The sequence below is a fragment of the Leopardus geoffroyi genome, chromosome E3, assembly GCF_018350155.1.
Source record: "Leopardus geoffroyi isolate Oge1 chromosome E3, O.geoffroyi_Oge1_pat1.0, whole genome shotgun sequence".
Classification (NCBI taxonomy): domain Eukaryota; kingdom Metazoa; phylum Chordata; class Mammalia; order Carnivora; family Felidae; genus Leopardus; species Leopardus geoffroyi.
In genome coordinates, this window is record NC_059340.1 from 21,929,539 (window position 1) to 21,952,865 (window position 23,327).

The following is a 23,327-nucleotide window of genomic DNA, read 5'->3' on the forward strand; positions in this document are numbered from 1 at the left end:
TGCTGCAATAACCAAGACAGGCTGAGGCAGGCACGTGCCTCAGCTGGAGGTGGAGGCCGAGGTCAAGGTGCCAGGTGTGACATCAGTTGCCACAACACAAGCACGCGGGAATAAACCCCCAAATGGACGCCGGGGTCTGAGCGGAGTCTGACTCACAGGGAGCAAGCCAAGCCTGGAGGAAGATTCAGGAGCTTTGGTTCTGGCTGACGTGGTGGCGAACCAGAGCCCTCCCAGGGGAGCAGCACACGAGCAAGTGCAGAGGACCAAAGGCAATTGGCAACAGAGATTTATTTAAACGGTAAGCCAACGGGCACAGCAGGCGGTGCGACAGCCCTGGGAAGTGAGGTCTGTCAGGGTGTGGGACGAGCCCAGGGCTAGCCACCGCCCAGGAAACGTGGCCAGTCCACTCTGGGAAGGTTGGTGGCAGCAGCTCCCAGCTCGGCCTGGGCTTCCAATAGATTAGTAAGTGATTTCCTTCAAACCTGAGGAGGGGAAACACACAATACTGTTAGCAGACTCACACTGTAGGGCAGAGAAAGCAGGCAGCGGCAGGAGAACGAGGCCCTGCTGGACCCCATGCCCCTGGCGACCGGCTCGGGGGCACGGGCCACACACCTCATCGTGGCAGCTCTGGTCTCTGGCGTGGTACGAGATCAGCCGCGAGGAAACAAGAGACCGGACAAGGCTGTGTGTGCAGGGGTGACAAGGGGATTAAGAGAGCACGGTCACGGCTCACGGGCTCTCTGCAGGTAACGCCCAAAGTCTACCCTTTCAGTAATGAACTCTGAGCAAGTGCAAACACAGGGTGGTTCTTCACCTCACACATACAGCACCCGTGTCACAAAGCTGCCCCTGACACAGAGATGTTCGGTGTATTAAAAAACTTTATAAAGGGGCGCCTGGGTGGCTCAGTCGGTTAAGCGGCCGACTTCAGCTCAGGTCATGATCTCACGGTCCGTGAGTTCAAGCCCCGCGTCGGGCACTGTGCTGACAGCTCAGAGCCTGGGGCCTGTTTCAGATTCTGTGTCTCCCTCTCTCTCTGACCCTCCCCTGTTCATGCTCTGTCTCTCTCTGTCTCAAAAATAAACATTAAAAAAAAAAAAAAAAAAACACTTTATAAAAACTAGAATCAGGGGCGCCTGGGTGGCAGTCGGTTGGTCGTCCGACATCAGCTCAGGTCATGATCTCACCGCTTATGAGTTCCAGCCCTGCATCAGGCTCTGTGCTGACAGCTCAGAGCCTGGAGCCTGCTTCGGATCCTGTGTCCGCCTCTCTCTGCCCCCTCCCCCCCCACAACTCGCACACTGTGTCTCTCTCTCAAATATAAATAAACATTTAAAAAATTATAAAAAATGAAAACTAGAATCGGCTTCGCAGTATTCCGGACAAACTACGTTTCCAAAAGTGTGGGAAAGTTGAGTCAATCTGGACATAGTAGCCTCAGGACAGAATTTTTATAAAGCTGTCAAAATTATCCTCAGTGCAAGTTTTTCACAGCAAGGGGAGATGGCTGTCATCATACTAAATGGAGAAGATCAGGACTCCAAGTTACACAGCACAGGAAGTCAGTTCTGCTAAAAAGAGCACGGTAGCTAGAAAAAGAGTGGAAGGAAAGAGCTACTAGGGTTATCGCTGAGTGACAGGCACGCAGGCAATTTTCCTCTTCTTTTAGAAGCTTTTCCTCTTACATTTTAGAAGCTTCCAAAGTCTACAAAGAATCACATTGTTTTTAAAACTGGGGGGGGGGAGGGGGGGGAGGGGAATGACAGTATAAAACCCCACTCATAAATCATTTTAAATAAAAAGACACATTTAAAAGGATTTTTTGGGCTACACTGCTCGGTAAATTTATAAACTACTGGAATGATAAGCCCCAGGGAGAAGACTGACAGCTACATATCAACATGGGATTTTCGCACAGGAGAAAAGTTCTGCCCTCGCTCCATCAAGTTCTGTGTTTCGTGTGGGCTCCCTGCCTCAGGCTGTATGTCATCGGACCGGCTGCAGGATGACCTCTGCAGGAAGTGTGAAGGGCGGCTACTCCAATCAAGGCCAAAACTGGGATCTAACATGGTCTCCACGAGGCTCTGAGAGATGCCCTAGGGGATGACCCCCCCAGAAGAAGCGAGACCGACATGGGCCCCTTGTAAATGAGGAACTGGGTCAAGACCGAGGAAACAAGAAACACAGAGACGAGGATCCATGCTCCCTCCACAGCGTTCTTCTGCCAGGCCAGAGGACTTCACCTTGATCATAGGAGGTAAGAGGTGGGGCGCCTAGTGGCTCAGTCAGTTAAGTGTCTGACCTCAGCTTGGGTCACGATCTTATGGTTCATGGGTTCAAGCCCCACGTCAGGCTTTGTGCCAACAGCTCTCAGCCTGGAGCCTGCTTCAGATTCTGTGTCTCCCTCTCTCTCTCCCCTTCCCTGCTCACACACTCTCTCTCTCTCAAAAATAAACATAAAAAAGAGGCAAGAGGGAGAAATTCGACCCGCAGCTGCATGGGTTTGCTGGAGACACAGATGAGGACATATGCTCATATGTGTCTAGGTTATGTCTAGCAAACCTGGTTATAAGGTGATTAACGAGACAAACAGTGGTTACTTTTATTAAGATTACTGCTTTTGACTCTCAAGGTCTTTTCCCTTCCAACTGAGGAAATGCCACGAGACTGCTAAAGCGTCGTAGGTTTGTTAGTGTGGTCCACATGACTTATTTGAACGATTCACCTGGTTTCTGTGCTATGAAAACACGGAGGAGGGAACAGCTAGTTTTCTGCATAGGCTCATGAACACACACATACGATACTCCAGTTTTTCCAGGCATGTCTTATATTCTTTGGAGAGAAAAAGGTCCCCATTTCTAGGTCCAATCAACAGATGTAAAACCACGTACCTAGTTCACTTCCTCCTTTGCTTGCCCAACAAAGGCAGTAATGTTTCATGAGCTGTTCGAGCAGCTCCACTTCATCCAGGAATTCAAGTGACTCTATTCTGGGGAGAGAATAAAAAACAGAGTATGAATTTACGCAAATGAAAATGAACATGATGACCGAAAGTTTAGGGATATGGAAAGATGTTCATATTTATACTAAGAGGAAAGAAGGATATGAAATAGTGCATATGGTATGGTTCCATTTTACTTTTGTTGTACAAAAATATACCATAAGCAAAGTCAAAAGACAAATGAGAACCTAGAAAAAAATATTAGTATACAAATGACAAAGGGTAGATTTCCTTGCCATGTAAAGAGCAGGTACACGTCATGAGAAAACCTGTTTTAATTTTTTTTTAATAAAAAAAAATTTTTTTAATGTTTATTTTTGAAGGAGAGGAATGTGAGTAGGGAGAGGGACAAAGAGAAAGGAAGACACAGAATACAAAGCAGGCTCCAGGCTCTGAGCTGTCAGCACAGAGCCTGACGCAGGGCTCAAACTCACGGACTGCAAGATCATGACCTGAGCCATAGTCGGATGCCCAACCGACTGAGCCACCCAGGCGCCCTCCTTTTTTTTTTAAGTAGGCCCCACACCCAACGTGGGGCTTGAACTCACGACCCTGAGATCAAGAGTCAGTTGCATGCTCTACCGACTGAGCCAGCCAGGTGCCCGCCCCCACCCCGCATTTAAAATGTACACCCTTTCACTCAGCAGTTCTGCCTTTAAGAGTTTACCCTATATGTACAAAGATGTACGTTCCAGAATATTGACTGCAGCCTCACAGCTGCATCATAGCTGTAACCGAGGAGAGCTGGGTTCAAGAGGTTATGGCGCACTCACACAACTGGAGGATATGCAGCTATCTGAAAGAATGCGATGGGTCTGTGTGCACCGACCTGGAACAGTCTCTAAGGCTTACCGTGGAATTCGAAAAGCAAACTGGAGAGTAAATAACGTGCAGGGTACGCTGCTATCTACGTAAAGAGCAAGTGGGGGACATGCGTGCTTCCACATGCATAGCTCCTTCTGGAAGACACAGGCAAGGGCACTTGTCTCTTGAGAGAAGGTGGTAGACTCGTGGTGAGGGGAGCAGGATGGAAGGGTTGGTCTTTGTACTCTACACTGTCTTCTTCTGTTTTGTTTTATCACGTGCTTGTGTGATTTTTTTCAAAAGAGCATTTAAATAGAAGCTTTAAACTATATACACAAAGAGGCGCCTGGGTGGCTCGGTCGGTTAAGCGTCCGGCTCTTGATTTTGGCTCAGGTCACGACCTCACAGTTCATGGGTTCAAGGCCCTCACCTCGGACTCTGCACTGACATCATAGAGCCGGCTTGGGATTCTCTCTCTCCCTCTCTCACTGCCCCTTCCCCACTCACGCTCTCTCTCTTAAAATAAAAATAAGTTCAAAGAAAAAATCTGCAAGCAGACTTTTCCCCCTCAGAAGCCTTTGGGCAATGTCATCTCCCTCCTCCAAAACACAGGGATTGTGCAGAATTGCCACCGCACAGGGTGCTCTGGGAGTGCGACAGGTGTGACTGCTCGTTTTGACCAAAAGAACCTGCTTTGGCACAAACCCTATCTCCGTTAGTGGCTAATGAGTTCCTCTCAAGGTGCTATGGTTTAGCCTATATTAGCAGATTAACATGGTTCAAAATATATCTACTGAGGGTTAGAGGTTTGAGGTTTGTTTTGTTTTTGTGTTTACATTAAAGACGGTTATGGGGGTGCCTGGGTGGCTCAGTCAGTTAAGCGTCCGACTTCAGCCAGGTCACGATCTCGCGGTCCGTGAGTTTGAGCCCCGCGTCGGGCTCTGGGCTGATGGCTCGGAGCCTGAAGCCTGCTTTCGATTCTGTGTCTCCCTCTCTCTCTGCCCCTCACCCGTTCATGCTCTATCTCTCTCTGTCTCAAAAATAAATAAATGTTAAAAAAAAAAAAAAGTTATGTCTTTAATCAATCAAAATTGTTCACCGTGAAACTAACTCTCACCAATCCGCACCTGCTCGCTTCAGCTTGAGGCAATCTGCTGTAGACTTCCATCATGTTGACGGCTGATGCTGTTTCCCACCCATTCGACAGGAGCCGTTCTTTCTAGAATGTACAGTGGAGAGAAAAGGGAAGGCACAAGGCACCGTTGTACAAATCCAAGGCACTCTTGGAGCACATGAGAATTTCTCTTAGATGACTCCTTTTTCAAAAGCTCATCCCGGCCCCCATCTTTCTTCTTTTTCTTTCCCAATTTTCTACACCGAACATGCATTGTTGTCATGGGAGAGAAGTCACTAATGTATATTTAAGGAGAAATAAAGGAAGGAACTTCTCTGTGAGCAAGAGTGTTTGAATGCGTTCGAGGGGTAATGTGACATAAGACATGTACAACCTCACCTATTTAATAGGGGCAGGGCTGGGTAGTGTCTCTTCAGCAAAAAAAAATAAAAGAAAAACAAAAAAAAAAAAAGAAAAAACCAAACAAACTAAAAACAATAAATAAAAGGTATTTAAAGTCTCTATTACAGATTCTAAGAAATGTAAGGGACGTGTCAAGTACAAAGTTCAGACCATGTTTGGATCCTGTTTCAAACACACCATCTATAGAATTTTTTTCTTTTTTTTTTTTAAACAACTGGGGAAACCCAAACACAAACTGTGGAGTGGGTGCTATGGAGGAGATTCGGCTGATGTGTGAGGTACAATAATGATATTACCATTATCCTGGGGTGGGGGAAGAAAATGCTTCCTGGTAGGAGACTCACATGGAAGTATTTATGGGGGTAATGCCATACTCTCTGGATGTGCCTTAAAATATTACAATGACAACACCGACGAAAAATGGGGATAAATAAAACAATATTGAAAAATGTGAATCACCAAAGTTGGCTGGTGGGACATGGGTTTTCGTTCTGTTCCCTCTACTTTTGTGTTGTTTGAAAATATGCATACTGAAACACTGGAATAATAGGGTATGGGAAATGTGAATGTGTATTTTCCAAACCAAGATGGCGGCCCAGGTCTTGGACTTCTTTAGCCTGACGAACCAGTGGCCCACGTGGAACCCCAGCTGCCTGTTCAGGTGGGCACTCGACAGGGCTTCTCACATTCTCTGATCCGAGAAGGGAGTGTGCCCTTCCCTGGGGGGTTAAAGGTACCAAAGGATGTCCTCGCCCTGCTCTCCGACCTGTGACTCTAACGACTTGCAGGTCTCCACTCCCGCCAGGTCACACTGTCGCCTCCGCAGGTTTTCGATCATGATCTGTCCGAACCGGTCGTCCATGTTCACCTAGGAAGGGAAAGAGGAGGCTGGGCAATGCCAGAAGGGCTTCTCGAATACGCAAAATCCGACAACAGTATTCTGTTTCTGAGCCGTCGAGGCTGATGTTTGCTAATACCCAGTGCAGTCAACGGAGTCGGGTGCAGGCACGGCACGCAGGGCCAACGAGAGCATCGTCTGCTGCCGCCCCCTGCAGGGCAACCGGGAGGTGTGTGCTCGGCCTGGGAGCCGGTCAGACCACTGACCGGCTGCTCCACAGGTAGACTCCCACGTGCATGCCAGGTGCAAGAGGGTTTACTCCGCAGCATGATGTGTCACGGGACCTATGACGGAAAGGACTCACATGCCCATCCGCTGGGCTTCAAGCAGCTGTGGCATGGTCGTTTAATGAAATATTACATTGCCATGAAAACAGCAAGAGGACATCCAAGGAGATGTAGGTACAGATGTAGACACACATACAGACACAGATACGGATGCGGAATGATTCTCAGATAACAGACTCTCGAAAAGTACAGTACAGAGGGATGTGCATAACATGCTCCTGTCTGCCCTTAAGAAAAAAAAAATCTCTAGCTACATTTATATATGCATGGAATAATTCTGGAATCTGGCCATGTTGCTTCCCAGGTTAGAGGACTCACTAAGGTCTGGGGTAGAAGAGAGACTTACCTTTCCCTGCATACCCTTTTGTACTATTTGATTTTTTTTGAAGTTTTGCATGTAGTGTTACTTATCTAGTGAAAAACCATTTAAACCCCCTTGTTACAATGTTTATTCATTTTTGAGAGAGACAGAGCATGAACGAGGGGAGGGGCAGAGAGACAGGGAACCACAGAATCCGAAGCAGGCTCCAGGCTCCGAGCTGTGAGCCCAGAGCTCGACGTGGGGCTCGAACTCACGAGCCGTGAGATCATGACCTGAGCCAAAACCAGATGCTTAGCTGACTGAGCCACCCATGTGCCCCCCATTTACCACTTCAAAAAAACCATTAACGTATCTATACGCACACATGTCACAAAACATACATAATACACTGCGCACTATTATGACTTTGTCCCAAAACGTCAACAGTTTACTATACGAAATGATTCCCAGAGCTCCTGTGACAACGGTGGCAGGCAAGAAGCAGCGTCACTCTCTCTCGGTGGACGTGTGAGGCTTACGTGGCACGGATGGTCACACTGGGTGCCTGTGGGCACGTGCTCCGTCGTCTTCCTGCCTGGGTCTGAATCCTGGCCTGAAACTTCCCAGCCGTGAGGCCGTGCGGCCGTGGGCAGCAAGCTGTCCAATCCCTCTGTGCTTCGGTCCCCTCACCGGCCACACCCGCCACACCCTGGTTACTGTGACAAGTAGGTTAATACAGGTCACACTCATGGAAGGTGCCTGCTATATAGCAAGCAACTTCTACAAGTTCGCTACCCTTATTATATCAGTACTGAAACTTGCATCACTCGGCGCCTCGGTCGGTAAGCGACCGACTCTTGATTTTTGGCTCAGGTCATGATCTCACAGTTTGGGGGTCTGAGCCCCGCACTGGGCTCTGTGCTGACAGCATGGAACCTGCTTGGGATTCTGTCTCTCTACCCCTCCCCTGCTCGCTCTCTCTCTAAAAAATAAATACATATTAAAAAAAATTTTTTTTCTTCATTCATGTGGTTTTCGTCATTTTAAAATACTGATTAGGAAATCGTGGAAGGCATGTGAGCAATTAGTACACCCGAGGAGGCTGATGGTTTGCATTTGTTAGGAAATTGCTGAATTGAGTTAAAACGGACACATCCCCAGGCTTGCTCCCAAGTGACTGGGTCCGTGGTCAAGATTCACTTCATCCACCATTGCTACATGATGTTGAATAAGAGAATGCACGAATGAAACAAGGTGAACAGAGCAGGGTGAACACCCACAATGTGTGAAAACAAAGCAGAATTCAGGGGCACCTACGTGGCTCAGTCGGTTAAGCGGCCGACTTCGGCTCAGGTCACGATCTCACAGTTCGTGAGTGTGAGCCCCGCGTCGGGCTCTGTGCTGACGGTTCAGAGCCTGGAGCCTGTTTCAGATCCTGTGTCTCCCTCTCCCTCTATCCCTGCCCTGCTCGCGCCCTCTCTCTCTCTCTCTCTCTCTCAAAAATAAACAAACGCTAAAAAAAATAAGATAAATTTAAAAAAAGAAAGCAAGCGGAATTCATTTTCCCCAGTCCTGGTATCCTGCAAGCAAAGACAGATTCCCAGGACTTACAGAAGCCAGATGAGGCCAGCTACCATTATATCCACTCACCAGGACTGAAGACTGAGTCTGAGGAATGCCCCCAGTTACACAAAGGGAAGGAAGAAAACCGAGAACCACCTCTACGGGAATCTGGCCTGGAGCATGAAGGGGTGAGAAAGTCAACCAAGGTAAGGTCTAGCCGTAGATCTGTCCGTAATTATGTGACACGGGGCAAAGCCTTTACTGCTCTCACCCGTAATGGAATTTAAAAATAAAATGAGATGAAAAAAATGAAATCAATAAAGTTGAAATAAGCAATAAAATTAGCGCCATGTATTCAGTCACGTGCCCCCCGCTACACATCATCTCATGAACTCCCATAATAGTCCAGAGAAGTTATCCCTTTATAAACAAAGCCCTGGCAGGGGCACCGGGGTGGTTCAGTTCCTTGAGCGTCCATCCAACCCTTATTTCGGCTCAAGTCATGATCTCACAGTTCGTGGGATCAAGCCCCGCGTCAGGCTCCAGGCTGCCAGCACAGAGCCTGCTTGGGATTCTCTCCACCCACCCCCACCCCCACCCCCACCCCGATCTTTCCCTGCTCATGCTCTCTCTCAAAATAAGTAGTGAACTTTAAAAACATAAAAACAAAAACAAGGACCTGGGGCTCAGAAAGATCCAAATCACAGCTAATACCTGCTCAGCAGCCGGGCAATCCTGAAAACGCTCCTGTACAAATTAACTCACTTACTCCTCACTACACCCTGTTAACGTCAGGACTGTTATTATTCTCATTTTCCTGATAAAGAGACGGCACGGAGAGGTTATGAAACTTGTCCAGGTCACAGAGCTAGGCAATCTACCTCCAGAGCATGGACTCCCAACCACCCTACAATTCTGCCTAAGGGCACCTGGCCAATCATAAGAGCCAGGGCCAGGACTCGGACCCACGCTGAATAATTCCAAAGCTCTAAAACAGAACCCTTCCCACCACATCACAAGAGAAAAACAGGCAACCAGCGGGCCAAACTCGGGGATCTTACAAATTAGGAGTTTTACATTAAAATTCTACACTGTAGCTTCTCCTGAAAAATTGGGGGTTCTCAACTCCAGGCTCCCATGTCCACATGGGAACAACGAGGTGGCACTGAGCAGGGGTGAACTGTGGTTCACCAGAGTCCCCAGCACTCCTGTCTACCTTACACCTGGCCAACATCCTCCACTGCATCACCTGCCTGCCTCGGAAGGAATCAGGGTTCGCTACCCTGACACCCGTATGTTAGCCAAAATTCCTTCCATCGCGGTCTTTGACTCTATAATTAATACAACGGTAAAATGTGAACTTTACAAAGTTTTTGTAAAGGCCAAGAGAGAAGTTCCAAAAACCCTGGCTGTGAGTTTGCAGGAAGTTAAGAAATCAGGAACGCTGGGAATTGCTAGAATCGATTAAAAAGGAGATGTGTGTGTGGCCAGAGGCGGAAGGAAAAGAGTGAGTGGAAATTTATACTGAGGTTGCTCAGAGAGGGTTAGCCACCACGCGAACGCATACAGCACGCAAAGGTCTTGAGCTTCCTTTTACCTGTTCGTAGTTTATGAACATAGCCGTCTCAAAACTGTTAGCTGCCCACTTGAGAAGGTTGGCCGACTGCTCTGGAGTCATGTAAACCAGCACACATTCCGTTATCAGCAGTGTTGGCAATCTTCAGAGAAGAAAAAAGGCACATAAGTATGGATTCATCAAATCGGGACTCTAACGGCAGCCACGGATAGTGCTGGCAGGGCAGGAAAACCCTGGGGTGCACACCGCAGGAAGAGGAGAAGCCCCGGATAGCACGTCAACCCTCAGGGCGGTAAGAGGTGGAGAGCCCCGTTGTGGCCCAAAGTTTCAGACCGTGACAACGTGAGCACTGAGCAAGGTTTTGTCTGGCTTGCTCCAAATTCTCCCCTGGCATGCCCGCACGCGGTGATGAGGTGGCCCTGCAGACCCCTTGCTCCGAGGTAGTCTAGTTCCCTTCCCCTGGAACCTGGGTTAGGCCTGTAACTTGCTGTGGCCAATACAACAGTAGCAAACACGATGCAAGCGGAAGCTGAAAATCACTTGCACGTTGGCCCTTGCCCTCTTGCTCGGAAGCCTGAACCAGTGTGGCAATGAACCCAAGCTGGCTTGCTATCGGAGGGGAGGCCCTGTGCGTGAGAATGAGGCATCCGCATAGGAGGGAACCCCAGGGGATCTCAGCTACGGGAGTGAACCCCAGGGGACCTCAGCTGCAGCTGGCTCCAGTGGAAGAACCACCCAGCTAAGCCTAGTCCAAATGGTCAACTCACACAATCCCGAGCAACTTGTGAACTGCTCTGAATTGTGAGTTGTTCGAGACCGCTGAGGCTGCAGAGATTTTGTTACACGTCAAAAGCTGACTGATAAAATGCAGAAATACTGCTATCCCTTAACAGAATCTAATTCTTCTTACACAAACTTTTATCATCGAGAATTAAAAACAACACGAACCGTCTTCAGCAAATGACACATTAGTATGCGGTCTGAGTTACCAGACCCGAAGTAACGAACAAATTACGAAACCGGAAAAGCAATAAACTCCTACAGAAATCTCTAAAAGCTTTACATGTTGGAAGGGAACACAGGCAGCCCTAAATTATGTGAGCTCTGCTGATTTATTCCTGCTCCTTCTGACTCCTTTACTGGATCCTCCTCCTTCTCTGCCCCTTTACGCTGCTGTTCCTCACGGCTGGTTGCTAGTTTTCTCACAAAGCAAGTAGGTTATTTTTGCCTATTTTTATTGGCGGGGAATTTCAAAACAAGTAAATTGTCTGAACTGAAAATACCCAAGAAATTTCCTGAAAAGAACACCGTGTATGTTAGTGTCAGAATGTAACCCATGCAGTTAGACTCAGTGCCTAGACTCATGATCGCTAGAGAGAAAGGCTACCCACAAATGCTGCTGGCTTTGACCTGACAGTCCCAACTATCCACTGTTACTGTTTATCAGGATTTCCTTTTTTTTTTTTTTTTCTTTTTTTGACAAGGAAATGTTGTATAACTCAAGTGACTTAAAAATATACATCCAGGGGTGCCTGGGTGGCTCAGTCGGTTAAGCATCCAACTTCAGCTCAAGTCATAATCTCACAGTCCATGGGTTCGAGCCCCACATCGGGCTCTGTGCTCACCGCTCAGAGCCTGGAGCCTGCTTCGGATTCTGTGTCTCCCTTTCTCTCTGCTCCTCCCCGGCTCGTGCTCGCACTCGCTCTCAAAAATAAATAAACGTTAAAAGAAATTAAATATATATATCCAGGTGCACCTGGGTACCTCAGTCAGTTGAGCATCTGACTCTTGATTTCGGCTCAGGTCATTTTCCCAGGGTTGTGGGATTGAGCCCTGTGTTGCGCTCCATGCTGAGCATGCAGCCTGCTTGGGATCTTATCTCTCTCTCTCTCGTTTCCTCTACCCCTCTCCCTGACTTGCACATGCTCTCTCTCTCTCTAAAATACAAATGTATGTATATGTATATACACACACACACACACGTATGTATGTATATATCTACAAATGCTCTCTGGACCCAACTGGGTCATGGTACAAAGAATGAGAGAACTAAATCCAGAGGATAGACAATGAAGTCCAAGTTGCAGATGAAGTTGAAAATCAGAAAGAAAAACATTAAAAGGAAGTTTAAAGTAAGCAATTTTTTTTAACCTAAGTCTAAAACCCCAGATTATATCAATAGAAATGATTAGAAAAAGTGAGTGGAAAAAGTTTCAAAACCTCAATAGGTTGGTAATTAGAGAAAAACAGTTCCAAAAACGTTTTTATTTATTTAAAAAATTATTTAAATGTTTATTTATTTTTGAGAGACAGAGCACAAGCAGGGGAGGGGCAGAGAGAGGGAGAAACAGGATCTGAAGCAGGCTCCAGGCCTCCAGGCTCCAAGCTGCCAGCACAGTGCCTGACATAGGGCTCAAACCCACGAAGCATGAGATCATGAACTGAGCTGAAGTCGGATGCTTAACCGACTGAGCTACCCAGGTGCCCCTCCAAAAACCTTTTTAATGTAAAAGGCACCGATTATTACATACGGTATTACCACATGGGGAAGCCAGGTGACGAAGGCTACGTGGGAATTTCCTGTACAATTTTTGCAACTTTTTTTACAAATTTGAATTCTTTTAAAATGAAAAGTTAAACACATTTACAATATATTTTTAAGAGGCAGCCATCGCCAATATTAAAAACAGGATTAATACTTCTCAGAAGAGAAATCTAAGCGAAGCAAAAACAGCCCACAGAGGAAAACACAGAGCACAAATGAACCCCAGAGAATTATGGATGTAATTCTAATGCTTGTGATAGCCGCTGTTCCTTATCCATTTTGTAGATCTCCAGAAGTGAGGCAAACTTGCCTATCAAGAGCTCCCCTGATTAATTTTTTTAAAATTTATTTACTTATTTTGAGAGAGACAGAGGGCAAGCAGGGGAGGAGCAGAGAGAGAGGGAGGGAGAATCCCAGCAGGCTCTGTCAGCACAGAGCCCAATGTGGGCTCAATCTCATGAACCAGGAGATCACGACCTGAGCCGAAATCAGAAGTTGGATGCTTAACCAACTGACCCACACAGGCATCCCAAGAGCTCTCCTGATTTGTAAGTGATTATTTCCCTGGCTATGTAGCACATTTGCCCAAATGGTGTGTTTCTACGTTCGCAGCAGGTTGCTGCTGGTTACCACTGCAACTGTAATAATCTACAGATTATAGCTTATGCGCCAATTTCCGTTCAACTGCTTTCACACGCATACTTAATATAATCTCCAAGCTGTCAGCGCAAAGCCTGACATGGGGCTCGATCTCACCAACTGTGAGATCATGACCTGAGCGGAAATCAAGAGTTGGACACTTAACCAATTGAGCCACCCAGGCGCCCTGCGGTTATAGGTTTCTATACATATAATTATCTTCTCTCAAACTTTATGGTATTAGGCATCAGTATGTTATAAAAGCAATACGCGTGATTCTGATGGGAAAACAGGAGAAACATTGCTTGTCAAAAACTTAGAAAACCTCCCTCATAGCCATGAAGTGATAAACATTTCAGAATTAAAAACGGAACACGGGTATCATGCTGCACTTTCAGCTGACCTTATTTCGCATTCGCAAGAAATCACAAACGCGTAAGAGGTTAAAACAAGATCTCACTGTGGATTCATGTTACATTTCTTTAGCTTCTCCTCGAGTTCAGGTAAATCTCGGAGATCTGCTCCAATAATGGCATACCTCTTTGAATCCAACACGTGTCCATCTGGAAAGCCAAGAAGAGATTATCATTTCAACAGAAATTCATCCAGAGATGATCATTTCAATGGATTTTTTTTTTCAAAATTAAATTATTTTTTCTCCCATTACAGAAATACATGTCCCACTGCAAAAAGGAAAAAAGAAAATCAAGAAGGAGGAGGGTGGAATGAACGAAAATCACATCTTCCAACTATTAATGTTTTGGTATAGAACATTCCAGTCTTTTTTCTATACATACAATATAAACTCATACACACAACATAAGCACATTTTCTGTCACACAAATACATACACATCACAGAGAAAAAAGAAAACAGGGCCAATTCTTCTTTTTAAAACCGCTTTTCCTACTTAACACTAGTGTTAAGTACGAGGGAAACAAAGGATGGGAGAGATATTATTTTCTGTGGGAGTCTGTTCACTAGGAGCGTGACGAGGGCACTGTGCTGGTGTAGAGGCCTGTCTAGTTGCCTGACGTTTCTGTGTTATCTGTGCCCACCATCTAAGGCCATCCTCTCTGAGCATGTTTTCTGACCTGAATTATTAATAAGCCCCTTGAATTTCTCTGTCAGACACACACTGAACACAATGGAACATTCTGGAAGAGTGTTTGTGATCTTAGTTTTAAAGGCTTAGAAGGGAGGAAAGAGTTGTTGGAAACACTCATACTGAAAACTTATGGGGAAAAACTGAGCCCCGGGGCCAAGGACCTTACGTAACAGGTGAAGCGGGTCAGGTACGAGACAACAGTGGTGGGATGTGCATTCCCTCTCAGCGAAGCAGCCATGTAGGAGTCAGGGTCTGAGGCTGCCGGACTGGATTTTTCCAAGGAAAGATTTTCGGGAAAAAGCTCCTATATTTGAAATGTTTGCAACTCACTGAAATGTTTTTCAAAAGATTTAAGATTGGGACCTACGGACACCTAAGAGGGGCCATACAAAAAATTGTTTCAAGTTCCTTTACAGTAAATGTGATGCAGAAGTATACACTCTGTGACGTCATGTGCACACATGTGCAGACTCAGACGTGCACGCACACGCACACACACACACACACACACACACACCATCTTTAAAAAGAAAGGGGAAGAAAAGCAGAGAGGTAGCCCATACTGTATTACTTAGGTTAACGGTACTTGCCAATTTGCAGTGTGTCCTCTGAATGTAATTCTATAATGGGTTGTAATAAGAAAGGCTTGTATCTATGGGGAGATGGGAAAGAGAGAGAAATGAGTCAAGTAGCTTAGTTAGTGAAAAAACGCAAACACCCACTACCAAAATGGCCAATAGGAACCGCTACTGCTCAAAGCAAGGGCGACTCCAGAGGGCCTGCTGCTTAATCATGTCTGACCCTAGGCACACACATGAAAAATTCAGTGGATCAGCTGTCAGAGTAGGTCAGTAAGCGTTACACTCCGAATCTGACGTCAAGTCACAAACTGATCATGAACCAAACACTCGAGATGGAGAAATCGCTAAAGATAGGCTAGCGATATGTTTCCAAACGTTCCAGTGTTTTCCAAGCCATCTCTCGTTTCCTGCTTCTGCTCACTCAATTAAAAATTTTAACCATTATTAATCACAGACAACTAAACAAACCGATTCCTACTCAGACCTGACGTTCAGTAACGTTTATGTGATGACTCTGCTCTCCTCCAGAATGTGCAAAAAATTAGAGCGCAGAGAGCCGATTTCAGTATCGCAACCACCATACACACATCTTTCACCCCAGAAACCTCCTCTAGGCTTAAGTGAGAGCCCACCTGGTCTTATTTGACTTGGTGTCCTAACAAGCTAGGTTGTATTCTGTGGCTGCACAGCGTCAGATGCCATAGCGCATCTCAGATGCACACTACGTGGGGCGCCTGGGTGGTCAGTCGGTTGAGCATCCAACTTCGTTCGGCTCAGGTCATGATCTTGCACACAGCTCGTGAGTTTGAGCCCTGAGTTGAGCTCTGTGCTGACAGCTCAGAGCCTGGAGCTTTATTCGGATTCTGTGTCTCCCTGTCTGTGTGCCCCTCCCCAGCTTGCACTCTGTCTCCCTCTCTCGAAAATAAATAAATATTAAAAAAAATTTTTTTACATAAAATGCACACTCTGTATAATATAATCTTGTATTTGGAAAAGGGGGAAAACTTGTTTCCATAGGATAAGTTAGAAAAAAAAACTTGGAAACTATTTCTAGCTTGTGGGAATTACACATCTTTAAAGGACAAGGTGAAAGTTTTAATGTTCACTAAAAATTTTTTTAAATGTCAGAATTAAGATTTTGTTTAAATGACTAATTTAAAAAGAAGGGGAGGGGGCGCCTGGGTGGCTCAGTCGGTTAAGCGTCCGACTTCGGCTCAGGTCATGATCTCGTGGTCCGAGAGTTCAAGCCCTGCGTCGGGCTCTGTGCTGACAGCTCAGAGCCTGGAGCCTGTTTCAGATTCTGTGTCTCCCTCTTTCTCTGACCTTCCCCTGTTCATGCTCTCTCTCTCTCTGTGTCTCAAAAATAAATAAACCTTAAAAAAAATTTTTTTTTTTTAATAAAAAGAAGGGGAAGAAGTATACGTTAAAAACCACTGAGAAAATCTGACCTTGGGCCTGAGGTCAGGGTTTAAATTTCAGCTCTACCCCTTTGTCAACAGGTAACCTTATGGAAATTAGCTTAACTTCTTTGAGCTTTGGTTTCCTCAACTGCTAATAAAAGCATGTCATTCCTGAGTCGGCTCTGAGGACTCAATGAGATCATCTGAGTGAAGCAGTTCACGTGGTGCGACAAAAGCTCTCAGCAAAGATTCACAAACTCGTCATCTATAACTGCAGAATTCTTAAAACATGGACTCAGGGTGGCCCCCATACTATCTCATATATAGTAAATGGCCAATTTGGCCTCCCATTATTCATTCAAACGCTATTTACTACACATCTGCTCTGAGCCAGGCCCCTTTCTATGCTCTGGAGATACAGAAGTAGCCGGAGCACACATAAAACTTCAGATTATTGGAGCGCCTGGTTGGCTCAGTCGGTTAAGTGTCCAACTTTGGCTCAGGTCATGATCTCACGGTTCATGTGTTCGAGCCCCACATCGGACTCTGTGCTGACAGCTCGGAGCCTGGGCCCTGCTTTGGATTCTGTCTCTCTCTCTCTCTCTCTCTCTCTCTCTCTGCCTCTCCCCCACTCATACTCTGTCTCCCTCTCTCTCTCTCAAAAATAAATAAAACATTAAAACACTTTTTAAAATTTCAGATTAAAATTAAACCACTATAGGTCATTTCTATTAAGTGTTCAGAGAATTACGTTCACGGACAGAAGAGTTGCAAGGGAGGGGACATTTCATTTTGAAGACAGTTTGGAATGGGGATCTTGGGGCCAGAAGGTAGGTGGGAAGGGGGTGAAAGGGAAGAGTCCCCTAAAATGAGGTGTCTGGCGTTCAGACCGGCCACCTCCTGAACGCTGCCCCTGAATCCTACCGGGCTCTCTCCTGTGGTCAAAGCCATACTCACTTGATGCTGTGCAGCTTTCTCGTGACTATCATGGGAAAGTCCACTTCAAAATATTTACTTGGGAGAAGATCTTCGTCCTGAGGAAAAACGCGCAGTAAGCTTTAGAATTATGTATTCACTCCTACATTTACTGACCACCTTCATGTACCGAGCGAGTGCTAGGCCCCGAAGAGCATCAGGGCACTTAAGGGTTTGACGTCCAGGAACGATCTGGGCAGAGACGTATTTTCCAGCTTACTGTGGTCTCCGCGTGGGGAATGGATGGAGGACGGGAGTCAGGGGTTCACAGCTGTCCAGGGAAGAAGTCACGGGGAGCCTGAACTGGGGGACCAGTGCCTGGGATGGAGGTGGGGGTATGTGGAGGCGCTGGGGGAGTAGGACCTGACAGAATTTTCCAAAAAGCAGATCGAGATGAATCAGAGAGGGTCAGGACACCAATGCTGACCAGCATTTGAGGGATAAAATGGAATAAAACGGCAAAAATCCCGAAGCATCGCACACAGTGGGGGTGAGTACTGTTTTGTGACACGTTTACTTTTTTCTGTGAGGGGAGGATACAGCGGGTGGTAAAGGGCAGGTGCTCTGGAGCAGGGGACGGGGGTTCGAATCCCAGCTCCACCGCCTGTCTGCTGCGAGGCCCCAAAGTCACTCCACTCCCTGGGCCAAGTTTCCCTCCTCTGCGAAGCAGAGACAGGGACAGCACCTCACGGGGTCGTGAGGAGTAATGAGGAAATAAGTACACACAAGGGACGCTCAGAACAGGGCCTGCCTTAGTAAGTGCCACGTGTGTGCCTTTATCATTGACTGTCACGGGGACAGGGCGCCGAGGTGGCTCCGTCGGTTAAGTGTCTGACATCGGCTCAGGTCACGATCTCACGGCTCGTGAGTTTGAGCCCCACGTAGGCGCCAGGGCCCGCTTTGGATCTTCTGTCCCCTTCTCTCTCTGCCCTTCCCCCACCGGTTCTCTCTCTCAAGTTAAATAAATAAACTTAAAAACCTTATTGACATGGGTATTTAGAATTAGGTCTTGGCCTGGGGTGTACATTTATCTTTACTGAGGGCTGCAGTAAAAAAGCGTGGCAGACGCGCGCACACACACACACACACACACAAACACACACACACACACACACACACACACACACGACCCTGCTCTCCCTTCTGCATCCCCGGCCTGGTCTCCCCTTGGCCCCCTGGCCATCCTAGCACATTCTCTGTCACGTCCAACCAATCCCTCAGCCCCGATGCGTATTCACGAACGCATTCTCTCCTCCTCAGCTCGCCAACTGCACACGCTGTAAGGACACCGCTGTCTGGACTCTCAGCGACACCCTGCGTGTTGCCTGCAGCAGCTCCCGATGCCCCTGAGGCTTGGGGAAAGAAACAAGGCGCTCCACAACCTGGTGACCTGCCCGGCGCCCCCCCAAAGCGCTCTTCTAACGCCTCCGTATCCACCTGTACTTACATTCCACAAGTACAGAGCCGCTTACTTAAAGTGGAAAGAAAGACCAAGAAAAAGACGATGGTTGGTGCCCAGAACCCAGTGGTGGGCCTCACAGGTGTGGGCCGGGATCAAGGAAGAGCTGGGGTGAGGATGACACCCCTCTTTCTGACTTGAGCAACTGCGCAGAACACCGTTTACGTGCACAGTAACGAGCGATGGACAGCAGGGACAGAGAGGGAGCCGGCCCCCCAAGACAGCGTGATGGCGGGGGCGGGGGGTGGGGAAGGCTGCAATCACAAGCAAGCATTTTCCAGTAGGAGGTGACCCTAAGGGCAAGTGTCAGAACTGTGAGAGCCAGCTACCCCTCAGCCCTTGGAAAATCTCAGGGGATCTGGTCTGGGGGAAAAAGGGGGAGGGAGGAAGGGGGAGACAGGAAGACAGAGACAAAGACAGTCTCTCCTGACCCATCAGAAGAGACACGCTCACCGATCTCAACCGTTCTCTCTTGGTGCTGCCGCGCTCCCCTGCCCGTGTGTAGGGCAGGGCCGGGTAAAAAGCTGTCCGAAGATATTTGGAGGAAACGTTTAGAGCATACCAGAAGATGACTTTTGCTAGGAAATTCCAGAACACCCTCTAAGGATTTCGCTCACACGATATGAAGTTAAGGACACGCTAAAATTCTAGAAGGCCTGGAGAACAAAAGCAAATGCAGGACAGCATACGATCCTATAGCTCGTCTAGGACTTCTGACTTTCTAAACAGCTTTCCCACTCATCAGCTACTTGCCCTCTTAAGAATGCCGATTAAGGGGTCACCAGGAGGGAAAGCTTCCAAAAGGCACACCTGGAGCTTTTAAGGAACAGACATCTTCTTTCTTGCCTTTGGGAAAGGGGCAACAAATGGCTGTGGGACATGATGCTTCAGCTTTTTATTCTGGGATTCCCTAAGCCCTCCCGACACTCCGCTCGCCAGTAGCTCGCACGTCACAGGAGGCATGGAAGGCAACCAGGACCGTGGATAGCTACCGGAGGGCAGCCGGGGACAACCGTGAGGAAGAGTATCCCATAGGCTCAAAGGAGATCCAACGTGGCCGACCGCTGCACAGGCTGCCATACTGAGACTGACCCCCTGCGTCCTTGATCCTCTGGCCGTGTGGAAATAGAATTCAAGAGACACCAAGAAGCTGAGGTCCCTTAAAGGGTTTCACTCACCCTTTATTCTTTGTCTGGGGTTGTACTGGCTTTCCTGCACTCTACTCTCACCCGCTGCTTGAAGGTGGGAGGCTTCAACTGTCCCTTCGACTGGTCTTGGGGCCTGACGTCATCCAGAACGAGCTCACACACCAGCGGCAGCCAAAAGCCTGTGACCCACAGCCAAGCCTCTGCTGGTGCAGCCAGGGGACCCTCCCAGGTGGAAGGTGCACGAGACAACAAGACTAGCCGACGAGATTTCCCCTCCTCTTTTACAGAAGCACAGAGAGCTCAAAAACAGGGATCAGCGAACGTGCTGTAAACAGCCAGCACTCTAGCCTTTGCAGGCCAGACGGCCTCTGCTGTGACTTCTCCACTCTGCTGCCGTAGGGCTAAAGCAGCCATAGGGAAGATGGAAGGAACTGGGAGTTGGCTGTGTGGCAGTAAAACTTTATTTACCAACATAGGTGGCAGCCTAAATTTGGCCCGTTCAGCTCCTGCTCCAAAGAGCAAACAAGCATCATTTTTCTTTTTTTTTTTTTTTTTTTTTTTTTTTTTTAAATTTTTTTTCAATGTTTATTTATTTTTGGGACAGAGAGAGACAGAGCATGAACGGGGGAGGGGCAGAGAGAGAGGGAGACACAGAATCGGAAACAGGCTCCAGGCTCTGAGCCATCAGCCCAGAGCCCGACGCGGGGCTCGAACTCACGGACCGCGAGATCGTGACCTGGCTGAAGTCGGACGCTTAACCCTGGCTGAAGTCGGACGCTTAACCGACTGCGCCACCCAGGCGCCCCCAAGCATCATTTTTCTAAAAAGAAACTTAGGGTTTTTAAAACCTTTTAGACTCATGTCATTATCAAAACGAAAAAACTCCACCAAATTTTTCAGACCCTGCACTATTCTCCTTCCTCGCTCCTCACAGATAACCTTTTTCTTGGAAGGGGCACATGAGCTTCAGTGTACCTTGTTCAGAAATAAGCATCTCAGATTTAGTAATGATTAACCCACCTACACGGCGGGGGGAGAAACCAAACCACGGGACCACGTTGAAAAGGGTGTCAAGCCCAAAGGAGGAGTTTCTCCCGTGGCTTCTGTTCACAATGCACACATTCTGCCGCTGCATTCTCTTCCAGTTCCTTCCACCACACCGTGGTCTCTGAGGCCCAGAGGCACCGCTGACCTATAGCAAAGAGCCCCCCCCCCCGAGCAGCCGCAGGGCTCTCTGGAGAGAACAAGGAGGGAATCTGGAGGTGGACGAACTGCAGTCCGTTGTTTGTTCCATGCTCCAGTGCCACTGGCTGTCCAACCTGGGGACGGCACAAGCTCTCGGAGCCCGCCTTGCCCCATCTGGGTAACCCCCCCCCTCCCCCGCAGAGCTCTCATGTTCATTCCCGAGGTCATGGATGTGCACGCACTTCAGAAACGTTAGCTATCTTATCCTGAACGAAGAATGCAGAGGCAACCGGTTAATACTAAGGCTGTGCTGAGGCCACTGATTTCTCGCCTCAGTGAGAGGCTGGGGGCACTGATGACCAAGGACCTTATCGGGTGAGCTGATGAGGGACAAAATACACACTCAGGTCGCATTAGGCCCACACACTCTAGTTTATCTTGGTGTACCTCTGCAAGGATCTGGGGAAATGCACGTACCCATGACTGCCACATGACCGACCTGACAGGAGAACCAAGAGAGATCTGTACAAACCTACAAAAAAGAAAACGCAATCGGTGAGATCGTTGTAGAGAAAAGGTTTGGTGCTACAATTCCAGCCCGGAATCAAAGACCAGGCCTGTGGTCCTGATTCTGCCACTCACTGGACCCATTTCCTCTTCTGTGATCACGGGACTGTAATTATACCTGCTCTTGAACCCTAACGAAGGAGGTGAGGGACCAAATCAGACAATGGAGGGGCACCTGGATGGCTCAGGCAGTTGGGCTCTGACTCTTGATTTCGGCTTGGGTCACGGTCTCGTGCTCCGTGGGATAGGCCCCGCATCCAAGCCCCACTTAGGATTCTCTCTCTCTCTCTCTCTCTCTCCAAATGAATAAATAAACTTAAAAGGGCTTTGTGTCATGTTACCATCACCCAGCCTTGCAAATCTCCAAGCTATACTGAAGACACCGTCACGACGACAGTAAAGTCTTTTGTTGTCATCAAAACGGCAAATGCATGGGCCCCTGGTCTCAGCTACTCCACTGGCAGGGCTCTTGCACACACGCAGAGAATGCATACAAGGATTTTGATCAAAAGCCCTGTTTGTAACAGCAGGAGCTAAGAAGCAAGGCACATATCTAGGGCCCTGGTGACATCACGTACGTGGCTGACAGTGGTGGCACAGCGGGTGCAAACAGATGGGGACAGGGACGCGAGACAGGCAGTCACCGCATTCCTTTTGAATATATTTCTAGCATTTAAAAAAATGTTTATTGACTTATTTTGAGAGAGAGATGGGGGAAGGGCAGAGAGAGAGGGAGAGTGAGAGAGTGACAGAATCCCAAGCAGCCTCTGTGCCGTCAGCACAGAGCCCGATGCGGGGACTGAACCCACAAACCGAGAGATCATGACCTGAACCGCAGTCAAGGGTCGGGTGCTCAACCGACAGAGTCACCAAGGCGCCCCTGACATTTTTGAACCCGGTGGGAACCTTCACAAAAGTAAACAATTCGGGAAACAGGGGGGCGGTATTTTTAAATTTACCTTTAGTCTCCAGAAGGTGGTATCCATCCCAGCCCCAAGATTTAGAATCTGACAGTGACATTCTGTCTTCCGTAGAAATGCCTTTATAAGCTGACTGACGCCATAGACGCGAGCAAAATATCCTGAGAGAGAGACAGAGACAAGCCATGACTCAGTGATGATGGAAATAAGCCTTGCAAAGTTCACCACACCAGGAGGACAAAAGGCAACACTTCTGCCCTTCTTCGGGGGTAGCGGTTTAGGTTATCCATAGACCTTATGGGAGAAGTAACAACTTTAAAATTCTCTTCAAAGGAATTTTTTATCTTCAAAGGAAGATAAAATTGATCTGTGTTCTATACCTTCTGCTTACAGTATTACTATTTTAAGAACAAAATTTAAGTGGCATTTGGACACTTACTGCAATTTGACATAGGGATTTCATGTCTATGGATTCTACTAGTAAATAATTTGAGCTTGTCTTTTTACGTGTCTCTTTTGGGGCGCCTGGGTGGCTCAGTCGGTAAAGCGTCCGACTTTGACTCAGGTCATGATCTCACAGGCTGTGAGTTCGAGCCCCCCGTCGGGCTCTGTGCTGACAGCTCAGAGCCTGAAGTCTGTTTCAGATTCTGTGTCTCCCTCTCTCTCTGACCCTCCCCTGTTCATGCTCTGTCTCTCTGTCTCAAAAATAAGTAAACGTTACATGTCTCTTCCATTTTACTTTTCTAGTAAATCCTTTTTACCGTGGGTTACAGAGTATCATCCACAATGGACTGGACATTGGAAAAATTTTAAAAATGCCCCCCACACGC

General features: G+C 47.6%; 1 protein-coding gene and 1 long non-coding RNA gene across 5 annotated transcripts in view; one reads left to right on the forward strand and one right to left on the reverse strand.

The window, feature by feature from the left end:
* Positions 1 to 269: 269 nt before the first annotated feature.
* The window catches only part of LCMT1 (leucine carboxyl methyltransferase 1), a 41,142-nt gene continuing 18,084 nt past the window's right edge, over positions 270 to 23,327 (reverse strand). For all 4 annotated transcript variants that reach the window (XM_045461598.1, XM_045461599.1, XM_045461597.1 and 1 more), the window contains 9 exons: positions 22,537 to 22,658; positions 17,201 to 17,277; positions 14,853 to 14,914; positions 13,615 to 13,717; positions 9,992 to 10,112; positions 6,112 to 6,213; positions 4,936 to 5,027; positions 2,895 to 2,992; positions 270 to 482 (listed from right to left, as the gene is read on the reverse strand). In XM_045461598.1, coding sequence (XP_045317554.1) covers positions 460 to 482; positions 2,895 to 2,992; positions 4,936 to 5,027; positions 6,112 to 6,213; positions 9,992 to 10,112; positions 13,615 to 13,717; positions 14,853 to 14,914; positions 17,201 to 17,277; positions 22,537 to 22,658 — 800 coding nt within the window. In that variant the 3' untranslated portion in view covers positions 270 to 459. The remainder of the gene's footprint in view (positions 483 to 2,894; positions 2,993 to 4,935; positions 5,028 to 6,111; positions 6,214 to 9,991; positions 10,113 to 13,614; positions 13,718 to 14,852; positions 14,915 to 17,200; positions 17,278 to 22,536; positions 22,659 to 23,327) is intronic.
* LOC123589476 lies at positions 5,023 to 6,966 on the forward strand. The gene is made up of 2 exons (XR_006708360.1): positions 5,023 to 5,290; positions 5,589 to 6,966. It is a non-coding gene; the product is annotated as an uncharacterized LOC123589476 (long non-coding RNA).